General features: G+C 38.8%; 1 protein-coding gene across 2 annotated transcripts; it reads left to right on the forward strand.

Annotated features, from left to right (window-relative positions):
* Positions 1–314: 314 nt before the first annotated feature.
* TGDS (TDP-glucose 4,6-dehydratase) lies at positions 315–14,886 on the forward strand. Of its 2 annotated transcripts, XM_030477056.1 has the most exons (12): positions 315–457; positions 1,542–1,608; positions 2,017–2,085; positions 4,465–4,555; positions 5,517–5,659; positions 7,312–7,410; positions 7,815–7,874; positions 9,641–9,684; positions 9,966–10,131; positions 10,673–10,731; positions 13,218–13,315; positions 13,726–14,886. In XM_030477056.1, the coding sequence occupies exons 1-12, from the start codon at positions 330–332 to the stop codon at positions 13,824–13,826; spliced, it is 1,125 nt and encodes a 374-aa protein (XP_030332916.1). In that variant the 5' UTR covers positions 315–329; the 3' UTR covers positions 13,827–14,886. The 2 variants fall into 2 exon arrangements, with proteins under 2 accessions (XP_030332916.1, XP_030332917.1); XM_030477057.1 differs by lacking the exon at positions 9,641–9,684 and having other exon boundaries at positions 7,312–7,403.
* The last annotated feature ends 473 nt before the right edge of the window (positions 14,887–15,359 follow it).

Below are 15,359 nucleotides of genomic sequence, written 5' to 3' on the forward strand. Positions count from 1 at the left end.
AGCGGCCGCGGGACACGCGAACGGGAGGGCGGGAGCGGAACGAGAGCCAATAGGAGCCGCGCGCGAGCGAGCGCGCCCACTTTAGGCCCCTCCCCGACTACGACGTGCCCGTTGCTGGGCTCGGCCGTAAGTTGAGACCCAACGTCGTAAAATGCGACGGTCGCCGTTAAAGGCAGAAGCAAGGCTTCGGTCTCTTCGCGCCGCTGCCGCTCGCTTCAGAGGCGGCGAGCTCCGGTGTCTGGACGCGCGGGGAGGGAGCAAAGCGTTTTTATATGCAGCCCTGCCTGTGAAACCCCCAGGAGAACGGCGGCTTCGGACCCCTTCGGCGCATGCGCAGTCGTGCCGCAAGGCGGTGTGTGTGCGGCGGGGATGAGGGCTGCCGCCGTAAAGCGCGGACGATGTCGGAGCCGGCGGTGTTCGAGAAGCGGCTGCTGGTGACGGGCGGTGCGGGGTTCATGTGCGTGGCAGCCGCGGTGCCCTGCGCGCCGCCTCGCGCCGGGCTGCCGGCCCTCGTGCTCAGGGCTCGGCTGGGACCGGGCCGGGACGGGGCGGGAGGGTTCCCGCGGTGCTGCCTCCCTTGGGCCTGTCCCGGGCCGGTGCTGCGGCGCCGCTGGCTCGGCTCGCGTTCGCTCAGGCTCAGGCTGCGGTGAGCGCATCCGCTTCTGCGCTGCCGGTTTCGCCTGAGAGGCTGCCTCGCTTGTGTCGTAGATCGGTTGTCAAGTACTGGGGGTGTCCTCCGCCCGGTGACGGTGGGAGTCGGTGCTCGGCCTCAGCCGTGGTGGGTGGCAGGGCTTTGAGTCAGCTCCTATGTTTAACCCCAGTTTTCTAGTGCTGTGGGTTCTGCTCGAGGAAGAGAAAGCTCCAGTCCGTATTAAGCTCGAGCCCGTCAGCGTGCTCAGAGCCTGAGAGGACTAGATCTCTGTGTGTATCCCCCTGCTTGGGAGGCTGGAGATGGTGTGAATAAGCCCTGCTAAACCTGAATGCTCAGGGCGAGCTTCTTGTATACGCGACTGTACGAAAGAAAAATGCTGTCTAGCAGCCAGGAGATCATTGCTTCTTACACCTAGCAGCAGTGACAGAGGATTGAGTGTTGAGAGTCAGTATTGTGGGTTAGGAAATTTGACTGTTTAGTTCTCCCTAATTCCTAATGTATAAATTTAAGCGTGTGAAGGTATTTTAGAATGGCAATTGAATGCAGCGTAGAACAGCCTGGTTGGAATTTTTTTTGTAGGTTTTTTTTTTTTTTTTATTGAGGGACTGGTAGAGTGGGGGAGTGGGTGGCTGTGAGCAGTGCTGCTTTGTTTTGTTATAGCATGGACTTTTAACCTGTTTTTTAGTTTAACAGTATGCAGTGGTGGGCATTATCAATAGAATAATGTTGATGTATCTTAAAATATATCTGTGAATTCCTGTTGCTTGTCTTGAGTACAGCCCCCTCTAACCCCTCAAAGCCCTTTGATATTGTTAAACTTATAATTTAGTATCTTTCTTACATAAATGCTAACTGTGTAATTGTAAAATGTTTTTCTTCTATTCCACAGTGCTTCGCATGTAGTTGTCTCTCTTGTGAAAAACTACCCGAACTATCTGATTATAAATCTAGATAAGGTAATAGCTTGTTTTTTTTTTCTTGATATGGAAAACTGTTTTAAATTACTTTTTAATGCAATCTGTAGCATGTTGGAATTTATGTGGGTTATTGTTCTTTATTATGTTTGTTTGACTGTCCATTTTTTCCTATTAAAAAAAATCAACTGCTGTTCATGTGCTCACCACAAAGAATTATTTTTAAAAAAAGACACTTTTAAAGTTCTAAACTTCAGTTTAAAATTTTTTTGCAGTTAAGATAGATTTCAGAGTTTTGTGTTTATAAAGCTTCATCATGTCTGCTTGCAAAATAGCTTTTTCTATTGTAAATTTTGTTCTCGAACTTTCTAGTGATTAGGTGGGATTTGAGTTAGCCTGTTTACTTTCACGAGGCTCACTTAACGATATTGTGTGCGTATTTCTCTTTAGCTCAACTACTGTGCAAGCTTGAAGAACCTGGAAACTGTCTCTGAGAAGGAAAACTACAAGTTTATCCAGGTGATAAAGGCTTCCTTTCCAGGAAATTTGACTTTGTACTGATTTTTATGCCTTTGTGTCAAGGTAATGTGGTCTCCAGGTCTCCCCAAACTAGAAGCCACTGTTTTCATTTACGGTCAAGTTGAAATTACTTCTACTAATTCTATCTCTTACATGAAGTAGTCTTTTGAAAGTTGATGTATTTTTATTGTGAAATAAACGTACAGAATTGGTAAAAGCCTGGTGATGGATATGAGTGATTATAGGGATGATTGTTTTAGTTTTGATGGGTGATATGGAAAAGATGGACTCATATTAATCTCCTCCATGCCTCTCTGACGGTATCTTAGATTTTGCACTTTCAAACACTGCCACTTGTCATATTCCATGATGTGCAACACACTCTTGTTCTGCTAATATCAGACGTCAGGCTGCATACTTTTGCTGCTGTAGATGCTGTGTAGTTCGTAATTGTTCTGGAACAGGGTCTCATGGGACCATTCAGGGTATGCCTTCTCTTTTAAAAATTTTGCCAATTAAATTAGTTTACTGTTTCCACAGTTTTATCTTCAGACATGGGATAGATTTTGATTTATTGTTCGGATAAGTGTTCTGACTGCTGGGTTTGTATATTGAGGTTCTTCCCCTCTATGAAGGTCAGCACTGATGCTGGTGTCTCTGTCTAGCTGGGCTGCCGGAGGTTACAGGACATGGGAGAAATGTATATCATTTAATTTTCTGAAATAGCAACTTGGTGGCAGCTTTGTTAGAGCTAGTAAATGTAAGTTAAATGTATCTCTTAGATTCAGGCAGGATAGGGAATTGAACTTGTCCTCACCTGTTTGGTGACTCCCGGGGTTGTTTCCATCTTTGTGAAGCACCTCTTTATTTATCTCTAAGCTGTTGAGATAAAAGTTTAATGAGAAGAAAGGTGATGTCTGCTAAGCAAATGTAGTTTCAGCATGCCCAAACTGGCTTTCTCGTTATTTTTCCTAATGTTTTTGATGGTTTCCCCTATGTGATATCAAATGTATGAATGCTTTAGAAAAGCCTTGTTACCTGGGTATATATTAACATTTAATTGCTGGAGATAGCGTGGACTTCTGGAAGGCACCCTATAAACAGATCCCTGTGTGAAGCGCGGAGTAGCAACAAGGAATCATGTAGCTATGCTGCTTCTGAACTAGGGTAGGAATATGTTCTCACAAAACTTACATCAGTATAATTATAATAGTATAATTTAAACTGTTTTCTTTTTTAGCAGTGGTTGGTCAGAGCTTAATATGCCGCTGTTATGCAGCCATGCAGCCAAACAGTTTTCACTGATAGGAAAAAATGGACTGGAAAAACAATCTCTGATGGGCAAGCCCTACAGTTAAACTGTAACACTATTACTGGCTTTAGGAGAGAGCAGGAAGGATAAATGCTGTAGTGGTGCTGTAGAAAAGAGGCCTGTTTTGGAAGATAGAGAAGTAAAAGCTTAGAAAACTTGCTTAAGGGACTGTATGAAAGATTCAGTTTTATCACAGTTTCTGTGGCTGCTCAGCGCACGTGTAGAGAGTTTGAATTTCATTTAAAAAAAAAAAAAAAGTCAAAATAATGTATGAGCCTGAAATGTATTTACTAGAGTGTTTCAAATCTGTTCAGGGATGAGAAAAAGGAAAAACAGTTTGTCTTCCTCCCATGTCTGACGTCTGAGGCTGTTGTTCAGAATTGTTGCTCAAGAGCTTCTTAAAACATATGTGCATTTGAACTGTTAATTGCCTTGTTATTGAAAATACAAAAGTCTTCCTCCCCACATCTTCTCTCAGGTACTCGCTTGTTTAAGTTGAGTCAACAGATAAATACAAGTAACTTTTTCCTAGCTTGCATTTACCTTTAAGAGCTGCTGTTTCTTCTGCGTCAAACTAAAGAATGGTTTGTGTGCTGGTGCTTGACTCTTTTCTAACTATATCTATTTAAAAGAAAAAAAAAATTACCAGAACAAAATGCAAAATCCTTGCAAGACATCCAACCATCTATTTTGATTAAAGTAGAAATCCAGTTCACCTCTTATAATGCCACTAGATGTCACTGTCCGTTAGCCGTATTCTTACTTGCTGAGGGAACTAGTCATTTCAACCTCAGCATTCAAGCTACACACTATACTTACATTGTGTATGTTTTGGAGGTGATGCTGTTTCTAATGTTTAATAGTAATAAAAATCATGAAATAAGTTTTATTGAGGCTGTTGCTCAAAATGTGTCAAATTTATCTAAGACGTGAGATAAATTACCCAAAACTCAGTTGGTAGTAACCTGTGCTTCCTTTGTAACGGTGTGTTATGTAGTGCTTGATACAAATGAGAGCTTACTATTTTCTATCAAAAGTAATTTGTTTGGGTTTTTTTTCCTGTTTAGGGAGATATTTGTGAACCTGACTTTATAAAACAGCTCTTCAAAACTGAGAAAATAGATATAGTCCTTCATTTTGCAGCTCAAACACATGTAGGTGAGCATTGTTGCATGTTTTGGTATTCTTTTCCATAAGTATGTTTGTTTGAAATGCATACTGATATCTTTTTCTTTTCCTTTCAAATAAAACAAGGACACAGTTTGTAGAGGCAGACTACATGATTCAATGTCTGGTGGCCTTTTTAACTTCAAGGGGTTCACAGCCTTGATTTAAAAAGTGCTTCATCTGACTGTTGTCTAATTTCATTGTACATAAATGGTAGTACCCTTTTTTTGCATTACATTTTAAATTCCATCTAAACACACACGTAACTGATAGCATAGTCATAAAGACAATGGGAAAAGAGTTTGTTGTATGTAGTGTTGTTTTTACTTGATTGGTTCCAACCTTGCAGGAGAAACAGCATGGAAGATGAAGGATTAGGCATAGCTCCCTTCAGAGTCCTGCCTGGATTCTAAAAAGAGAACATGAATTGCGCTTAAAAGTGCCTTTCACCATGAGCAGAAATCCTTGAAAAATTCTCCAGGAAAATGCTTCTGAAAATTGTCAGATTGATATGCACAAAATCATATCAATGACTTTGATATGGGACAGTGGGACAATTCTAAGGATTAAAAGAGCTGTTAGTTAATTACCAGTAATAGGTATAACTGCATCTTGTGGTGTCTTTGAATGATACTTTTCTTACTGATCTCTGCCCTTGCTAGTGGAGAGGGGAAGTAGTTATGTTGCCACTTAAAGTTAGATAATGCTATTTCAAATGGAACTGTCCACAGTCAAGCTTTTGCTCCCGATTCCAGCCTTTTGTTGAGAGCAAGGATTTTGTCTTTAAGTGTAGAGAGTATCTTTATTTAATAATGACCTTGCTATCTAACAATCAAAGCACTAGTGATAAAGTCCCAGTCTACATTGCAACCTCTAATGTTATGGTTCAATAGAAGCCATATCTTGCCTAAGTTTAATCAGAATTGTCTGATTTTTTTTTTTTTGAATGTAGATCTTTCATTTTGGCATGCCCTGGAATTCACCTATGTGAATGTTTATGGCACTAATGTGCTGGTTGCTGCTGCACATGAAGCCAATGTGGAGAAGTTTGTCTATGTTAGTACAGATGAAGTATATGGAGGTAGCACTGACGAGGTGAGTTTGAAAGTGTGTGAGGGTGTTTCTAGCTCTACTTGCTTTCAATAGTGAAAACAAAGTAGTGTTAACTTTCCTTGGCCTCCGTCACTGTATGACTTTTGAGCCATTTCTGGCAACACTGAAACTTGTAAACAAGCATTGGTTGTTTTTAGAAAGCGAAGTATCAAAACTGTCCTGAATTCTTTTGTAGCATGTTTTATACTGAATGCGTATTACCTAAAGCAGTGAATTTGGGGTCATTAATGACATGTGACTACTCCTCAGAGATACTATCAAAGGAATGTATTGCTCAAATTTTGCCTTGAGGTCATGAGACTTCAAGCACGTGCACAGTATCTTTTGGTTTTGGTTTTTCTTTTAAATTCATTTTTTTCCAGCTCTGCCTAGACTGTGAACTTGACAGGCATGGTTTTGTACGCTGGCCAAAATACTAACAGAACTGTAGGTACTGACAATTTGAACAGGAAACAGTTCCTGTATTACTGGAAGAGATATGCAGATGTTTCTTGTTGTTCTATGGACATCTTTTTGATACTTGACAATTTATGCCTGACCTTAATTCAGGAAATACAGTTTAGCTCAGTAGAGGCAATTATGCATACTTGTCTTTCTAAAGGCATAAGTAACAGCCAAGGAGTCTCGTGCCATAGTCTGTGAAAATGTTAATGTATTTAAGAAAAGCTCTGTGCACTTTCTTACTGTTGAAGTGTCTTTATCAATCCCTACAGCACAACTTCCATCTATAGACATTTATGATACTCATGGCTGTTGTTTTCCTGCATGTAAACCAGTGATTTGGCTGAGAACTTCAAGTGAAATTTTTCTGCCCCTGGGCCTTGAAAAGAGTGCTTCCGTTTATTCTGGTTTTTGTTCTCTTTGTGAGTCATAGTAGAATTTCTTGAAGAGTTTTTTAGCAGAGGAGGAAAGTCAAAAAATAAATCGGGGTCAATTCACTGTTCTTATCTGACTTTTGCCTCTGAAATGAGTCTTTTAATCACATGTTAAGGCAATTGTTATGAATCGAACTTTGGACAGTGTAGAATCCATCCTTCCTTTGGTTCATTATTGTATCTGGGTTTAGTTTGTTTCTTTGTCCCTGTCCCTCCTTTCACCCCCAACCCAAATGAGAAGTCGATAGAAGTGGCAGGACAGCCATTAAGCTACTTGTTGTGGAATGGGTCAGAATTATTAACGCCTTGCTTTGGAGGGCTTTGGGTTGCAATTCTATTTTTCTTGTAGAAATAAAGTTTATAGAAAAGGGAGAATGGACCCCTCTTATTTAGGACTGAAAGGTCAGTTAGGTAGTGCTAGTGCAACTGCACTCTGAAGCAATATGAGCCTGAAGAGGATTCAACCTGCCTGTGGCAAGTGATTGTTTTACAAGATAAAGGTTGGAGGACCTGCTACTGTGAGGTACTCTGCTATAAGTATAAGAACATTACTGCTAGTATTCTGGCCGCCTCCTGTATTTGATAAATAGACTATCTTTTGTTATTGGTCTTTTGCTGTAAGTGGAAGGATGACTTTCTCAGACTGGTGTGCTTGGCTATTTAGGGATTTTTATTTCCATTGCAACTGCAGCTTTTGTAACTTTAAGACTTATCTGGGTGAAAGACATGAAGTAATGCAAATTTTCCTTTTCATTTTAGGAATTTGATGAATCCTCACCCAAACGTCCAACAAATCCCTATGCCTCCTCTAAAGCAGCTGCAGAATGTTTTGTTCAGTCTTACTGGGAAAGGTACCAAGTAAGTTGATGTAACCTTCAAAAACTTTGAAACCTATACTTAATTGTCTGTATTATGTATATAAGAGTATAAAAGAAAAAGCAGTACTAGTCCACACAATGCCACCTCTTTCCTGATTGCTGATCATCTTGTTTGGATGTGTTAGAGGATGGCCATCACTTACTGGTGGAGATATGTTGCCAGACAGTGGGGAGAGGTCAAGTATTTTTATATTTTTGCAAATCTGAACTCTGATGTCTCAAAATGCTTCTGGATAAAATGGTCGACAAAGAACATTAGCAATTTAAAAAACAGTGCAGAAGCACTGTGGGTGTGTCAGTTTATGATTGATCAGCAAGAAGCCTACAGTTTTTTACTGGTGTATATTTTCTTATGTAATCACATTCATGTTTCATGCTCTTCAGTTCCCAGTTGTTATCACACGGAGCAGTAATGTCTACGGGCCACACCAGTATCCAGAAAAAGTAAGTTAAATCTATGCTTTTCTCTGAGCTGCAGTATACTGTAATTCAGGGTTACAGTATTGCTATTTTTTTCTCATAAGAATGAATGGATTTTTGAAAAAAGCACTGTCTTGCAAGTATATATGTCCACACTTAGCTGTGATTATGTATTTTGGTCTCACACTGATGTGTCTTACTATCAACACAATGAATACGTGGTTTTTTGGTTGTCAGTAAAGCATCAGAGATTCTAGTTATTGATATGAATTTTACTACAATGACTTTGTTTTGTAACTTTGCTATTTTTCAAAGGATATTTAACTACCCTATGTCTGACAGGGTTCCCCTACAAATTACATTATGTGTAATAATGTAATCATTAGACATAATATTTACAACACACGTGTGCTGTAACTGAGAATGTTTAATAACTAAGGTAAATAACTTCAAAATAAATTGAGAGCAGTATGTCTGACATAGCGATGTTCCAGCCTGTACGGAAAATTGGTAAGATGAAGCTATGGCAATCAGCTATGAGGTGAGCAGCTTTGCAAAGCGACTTGTTCTTTGCATGTACCTTGCAGTGTAGCTATTTAAAATGGTTACTGGTGAGAGGGAGTTGCTTTTTTAGGCAATACCAAGATCTGCTATGCTAGTGAATGGAAGTGCACTGACAGAATGATAATCCTGTGTACTCTTTGGAGTTCAGGGCTTGTGTGAAATGTAGCTGCATTTTGCAGTTCTAGTGAAGTATTTCTTAAAATTTGAAATGCTTTTTGTGTGTTGGGTTGGGTTTGTTTTGGTTTTGTGGGGTTTTTTGGTGGGGTTTTTTTTTGTTGTTGTTTTATTGTGGGGTTTTTTTTTTTTTTTTTTGTTAGCAAATTTATTTTTCCCTATGTTATTGCAGGTGGGTAAGCAATGGTCTTAAGAATGTTTTTCACTCCTGTGTGGCTTGGGCAATGTCTGTTTACAGGTTGCATGGTGTTAGAAGTATATTCAGGGGATGCATCACTTTTTACTTGCTTTTGGCTTATATAATTTCTTCCTCAAATATCCACTTCTAGTTGCTGCTAAGAACACAGTACTAGGCTAGATGGACCTTTAGTTTTACTGAGTATGTCAGCTCCTATGTTTAGAGTGGTAAGTTAACAAAATTAAAATAATTGGAATAGCTTTCTAATGGCTTCAGTTTAAAAACTTCAATAGCAGGACCAACTGTTCTGGGACGTTATGAATGGATCTAAACTTGTAGCTGAACATAATACTGTAAATCTTTATGCTCAGGCTAGTGGCTGTTGCTTAATCTGCTTACTTGAAATTCTCTATAGGTTCTCTTCCAAATTTAACTATTTTAATGACTAACTTTTTGACTATAGACTTACTGCAATTTGCTGGATGTTTAAATCATGTTCTAAACAGTTTCTAATAGTTACCCGTAGTGAGACTCTAGTGCAGGTCTGTGTGTGAAAAGTAATTGAACCATTTTATTTCATAAAAATGTTACATTTGTAACTATTGATTTGTAATGGTTGACCAGAAAGATAAGCTTTACAACACCATACAGGCACATACTGTTAAAAAAAACCCCACAAAATCCTTGCACTTCCTAGGCTTGATGCACTTTTTTGATTAGACTTAAGAAAACTTAGAAGTATTTAAAGGGTCTTATTAAGATACTTCATGATACTTACTGGTGAAGCACAATGTTCTTTGTAGAATAACAGCTTCTAAAATAGCGATTTTATTTTTTTTCTTTTTTCCCTCACCTCTCCTGTTCAATTCCTTAGGTTATTCCAAAGTTTATATCTTTGTTGCAGCAGAACAGAAAATGGTATGTAATTTGCTTTTTTTGCTTGTGGCATTTGTCCTGTAAAACTGTAATTACAGTTATTTTACAAACTGTACCACATACTTATGTTTCATAACTGAGTTACGAATTGCTTATTTTGATAATACCGTTTCCTTAACCTAAAGGATTGCTTGCATGTCGGCTGCTTAAGGTATCTTCAGGTAACAGCTAAGAGCAAAACTGCTTAAAATGCAAACTATTAATAAATTGAATACTTCTGTTTAAGGATTAACAAAAATTTCTTGTCTTTTCCTGGTTTTAAGCTGTATCCATGGTTCTGGACTTCAAAGAAGGAATTTTCTTTATGCAGCTGATGTGGTAGAAGCATTCCTCACTGTCCTGAAGGAGGGGAAGCCAGGTGAAATTTATAACATTGGAACAAACTTTGAGATGTCCATTGCCCAGCTTGCTAAGGAATTAATCCATTTAGTGAGTAAACAGTTATGATGCTTTCCTTTACCAGTCACTGCACATATAAACAATTCTACTATAAACCTTTTGTAGCTCTGAGAGAAATTAGGCTTGTGGTGGTCCTTAGAAGGTAATTGTAGCAGAACAATGTGCTACCCTTTCTGTGGCACCTGTACTATGTAAGTTTTCAGTACAAGCTATCATGCGTTACACTGCTGCATCAGTTATCTCATCTGAGACATTAATGGTTAAATACCAATTGGTAGGGGTTTTTCATGCTGGCTGCTTCAGTTTTGATCTGAGAATGTGGCACTATTAAAATCTAACAATTTGATGAGTGGTTGGGCAATGCTTAGATAAAGAAGCAGCACTGAAATTGTTCTGGATGGTTTTAATAATTTCAGTAATTTAAAAACTCTGTTTAGACAAAGACCATTTCAGTTTTGTATGTATGGATTATTTTTTAACAGACTTAAATCTTGCTAAAGGATCTATTTTAAAACTTACGTGAAGATAGTGCAAAATGTGTGGGGGTGACTTTTGTTTCTCTTCTTGACAGATAAAGAAGACCAGTTCAGAATCTGAAATGGAGCACTGGATGGATTATGTCAAAGACAGGTAAGGAAATAGTGAAGAACATGCAGAATAGCTTTATCCTGAAGACTTCTGGGGCTCTTGCCAAATAATTATTTTGTGGAAGTGTTTCTGCTCTGCAGGTGGGAAAACTTCAGAGGCAGCGAGAGCAGTTTTTGCTTGCTATTTTTGTTCTTTTTTTTTTTTTTTCCCCTCTTTTATTTGGTAGTGCATTTGACAGCTGTGATCTATACAGAACATTGTATAGAAAAACAGGATTTCCATTTATTGTTTGGATCTTTAGGTCAGAGTAGATATCTGGATACATACGTAGGAGAGTGTGTATTGCTAATCTATCTGTCTTAACTTTATTCAGACTTCTCACTACTGAAGTGTGCTTTGGGAGGACTGGTTTTACACGGTAGCTAAATATTTTATTAAGAATAGTTTAGATAACTTATTCAGTACTGTCCTGGGTTCAGCTATAGCAGTCATTTTTCTCCTTCTTAGTAGCTGGTGCAGTGCTGTGTTTTTTAACTTTCAGCCTGGGAACAACGCTGATAACACTGATGTTTTCAGTTGTTGCTAAGTAATGTTTATTCCAACCAAGGACTTTCTCAGTCTCATGCTTTGCCAGGGAGGAGGGGAAGCCGGGAGGAAGCAGAGACAGGACACCTGACCCAAACTAGCCAAAAGGGTATTCCATACCACAGCACGTCATGCCCAGTATATAAACGGGGGGGAGTTACCCGGAAGGCCCAGATCACTGCTCGGGTCGGGCTTGGTATCGGTCGTCGGGTGGTGAGCAATTGTGTCCTCTCCCCTTGTTATTTCACGAATCATTATTATCATTGGTGGTAGCAGTAGTGGTTTTGTGTTATACCTTAGTTGCGGGACTGCGCTTATCTCAACCCGTGGGAGTTACATTCTTCCGATTCTCCTCCCCATCCCTCCGGGAGCAGGGGGAGGAAGAAGGGGGGGAGTGAGTGAGCGGCTGTGTGGTTCCGAGTTACCGGCAGGGCTCAAACCACGACAAGTACTTTCTCTTCAACATCACTTGAGTGAGATGAATTCTATCATCTCTCATGTAGCTTTAGTATTTTGACAATAATGTGACTAGTTCAGACTTAAATGTGCTTTATAGATAAGACTCAATCTCCACAGGCAGAGATATGCACCTACAGAGTGTAGTTAGATTCCCATCTCAAGCTGAAACTGCTATCTCAAAAGTAGATGTAAAATTCTGAGGTGCCAAAGTTAGGGTGGTGGCAAAAATGGATAGCTTTTATAAATATGCTTTTGCTGTGTGTTTCCATCCTTAATTTCAGGCTTGGTTTGGCTCTGTTCTTTTATCTCCATTTCTTTTCTGCAGCAACAATGAGTCTTTGCTTACCGTAGATACTGCACTCTCACTAGTGATTAGAAATGACATACCTGCTGATAGCAGTTAAGTATTACGTCCTTTAGAATTCTCACTTTCTGTTCACATTTGGATTGTTATCATGGCAACTGAAGTCTCTTTAAATATACTAATTTTTGTTTTTAAAAGTAAGTGTTCTTCAGAATCCTATCTGGATGTATTGCAGGACTTTGAGCAAATTGCCTTTGGCTCACATGATATAAGTGTTCAGTAGGTCTCAGCATAATTCAGATTGAGATGTTTCTTCATGTGTATTGGGGCCTGTCCGCTGATGTTTAGACATAAATGGGATTGAGAAAACTAACCCCATAGATATACATTTTTCAAGGAATGTTGAGGTCTTGCAAAAGATTCGTAAGATACCTAACTAGCAGTTATTTAATTCTATAAGGAGCAACTTAAGGGTCATGGGGGTTACTTGCCATGGAAAAGTTAGTTCTGCTTCTGCTTGAGATTAGCATGTTTTAAGAAGTAGTTGGTTTCTCTCTGCACATGGAGATTCAGTATGCTAGTGCCAGGAATGCTAGACGAGACTGCCTAACTGCCAGACTATGAAAGGGAAAATTTGTGCCATGCTTAAATGTAGGAAAACTTTCTGTGTTGAATCTTGCAGCCTGGGATTCTACATATTGAGTATTACTAATTTTTGTGTATCTACTGAAGCACTCTAATGACAGTGCTTTGGAAGTCTGTGTATTTCAAATCTGAAGTATGTGAAAAATTGTGGGCTTTCAGGATGAAAAATGTAAATGCAGATACTAGAAAACACTGGCTTGCATAGTGACAGTCTAAAGCGTTCAAATACACTGGTTTGCACAATTGCATTGGCAGTGATTTGAGTTTTGCATTCATTTTTGTACCAATACGGTAATAATTCATATTTATGCTACTCAGTTCCAAGAAGTTTACTGTACAAACTGAATTGTGGTGTTGAAGCTGTACTCAGTGCCACATAGTTTTTGAAGGCAATATAATCTGTTCATGTTGATGGGAACTTTCAGAATTGAAGCATACGTAATGTTGGTTTGAAGACAAGTGTGAGGTACTGCATCTCTACTTAATGAAGTACTCTAATCAAAATGTTTTCCATCTGCATTTTGTACTTCATCAGACCTACCAATGACCTGAGATACCCCATGAATTCAGAGAAAATGCACAGCTTAGGATGGAGACCTAAAGTGCCTTGGAAAGAAGGAATAAAGAAAACAAGTAGGACTGATGGCTTCTACACTATCTGATTTAGAAGTGATGGGAGGAGGGAAAGGGGTGGAAAATGGACATATAGTTTTGTTAATGAGAAGCTAAAGGGAATGAATTTAGCATTTTAATTTTCCATAAACGGACTGTTCTTTAAGTAGGGAATTTACCTGATTTAAAAAAAAAAAAAGGTTAATCACAATAAAGAAGCATGAGCTATTAGAATTGGTTACTTTTTAATGCTAGAATAAGTCTTGCATGAAGACTTTACAAAATCTAAACTAGATTTCTTTAAATATTGTAGGTTAGAATTTTGCATAATGAACTACTAACATGTTGATAGTCCTATGATATGTGTGGAATATTTGAATTTCCCTGTTATTGCTGGTCAACTTGACTCATTAGCATTCTCTTCATACTAGTTGAATGGTACAAAGAAAATTTTCACAACTGGAAGAACTCAGAGAAAGCTTTGGAGCCCTTTCCTGTGGCAGAGCCATTTGCACAGCTCGGTGGTCCCTAGGGTGGCAGAGAACCTGAAGGAGTTTATTCTACCTCATACAGCCTTTCCTTCAAAGCCTGCAGTCAAGTGGCCTCACTGAACTCTTAATGTATTCAAGATACAGAAACCACGATGAATACAGAACTACAGTATGGCACAAATTTGGAAGGGTTTCAGCACTTTATAAATTGAATCTGTTAATTTCAGCTTTTGGTGCAATAGGTGTTGATTGTTTAAAATCACTAGGTTTTGATTTTTAAAGAAGTGTGCAGGGTGAAGAATATTTATAATGCTATAAATCAGTGTAACTGAAGTCAAATCTGCCTTAATAATTTGTGGTTACAGCTTTTGGTACTTTCAGTGAAATTTGTTTTGGTTCTGGAATCATTGATCTGTATTAATTTGTTTTTACACTATGATATTTTTGTCACTTTAAAGAGTTGCATTTTGTTTTTAATCAAGGGGAACAATGCTGTATTTTTCTGGAGAGTATAAATCAGTTGACAAAGCTAGATATGGCACCCACATGGTTCAGGCCTTTTCTCTGTTGATGTGGTATTCCCTTCTGGCTGATTAAACTGTTACCTACTCCATAACTTTAAATGCCCTTTTTTAAGAGAGGCAGGGAAAAAAAGGTATCAGGACATAGCAGGTGTTCTTACTGAGATTTCCAGAAGCATTTTCTTAAACTGCTCTGTTTTAGATGTCTGTCTTTTTTTTTTAAGTGTATTTTACTTGTTAATTTTCTTAATGAATTGTAACCAACTTGAAATACTGTAACACAGTTAACATTCCAGTGATGTTATTTCCTCTTATTTCCTGTGATGTGAAGGATATTTATGGAGAAAAATTTTGAACACTTCCTTGTGGGTTGGAAGACCTTTTTAAATGTCATATTTCACAACTTTTTTTTTTTTCCCCTAGTGGCAAACATCTTAAAGATTTGAGTTTTAAGGTAAAGTTTGGGAGGAAAATTCAATCCTAGAAATATGTTGATGAATATTTTTCAAAGTTGATTGAGTAATAAAAGTTACAGTGTAACTGGTTTCTCATAAGTAAGTAAACATGTTGAAAAAGGAGATGGTGAGTTCTGTGTTATTTTCTTTTCATTAATATTTCTTACTTTTTCAGGATCCAGGAGCAACTATCTTCACTTCTTTGGCTTTGAGGTGGCAGATATAGAAGGGACATCTCTTCCTGCTGTTCCCACTTTAGCTTCTGTACATGGCACAGTCCCAGACCCTTCTGTTGCCCCTGGTTTAGAGCTGCAGAAGCATAGGACTAAAATGCTATGGTATACTTGGAAATTGCTACAACTTCTCAAGAGTCTCAGAAATTGGGACTTAACGCTCAAAACACAAGTATCTGCAGAAGTTTCTTTCCTTGTCACCCAAAGGACAGAGCTTGGGGCACTTGCCGTAACTTTGCCCCCTGCTAGAGTTTCAGTAGTAACTGAACATAAAACTTAATAGTACTGATTCAGATAGCCTCAGGTAGTGCTGCCTTTGGACCCGTGCTGCTCCTGACCTCATCACACCTCTTGTGTGTTTTATG

The sequence above is a fragment of the Strigops habroptila genome, chromosome 2 (assembly GCF_004027225.2).
Source record: "Strigops habroptila isolate Jane chromosome 2, bStrHab1.2.pri, whole genome shotgun sequence".
In the NCBI taxonomy this organism is placed as follows: Eukaryota; Metazoa; Chordata; class Aves; order Psittaciformes; family Psittacidae; genus Strigops; species Strigops habroptila.

Excerpts from the sequence above, each read along its gene's own strand:
- TGDS (XM_030477056.1), top strand. The coding sequence starts at position 330 with ATGCGCAGTCGTGCCGCAAGGCGGTGTGTGTGCGGCGGGGATGAGGGC. Across the intron at positions 4,556-5,516 it reads TGCAGCTCAAACACATGTAG|ATCTTTCATTTTGGCATGCC; the intron begins GTGAGCATTGTT and ends TTTTGAATGTAG. Across the intron at positions 10,732-13,217 it reads ATGGATTATGTCAAAGACAG|ACCTACCAATGACCTGAGAT; the intron begins GTAAGGAAATAG and ends GTACTTCATCAG.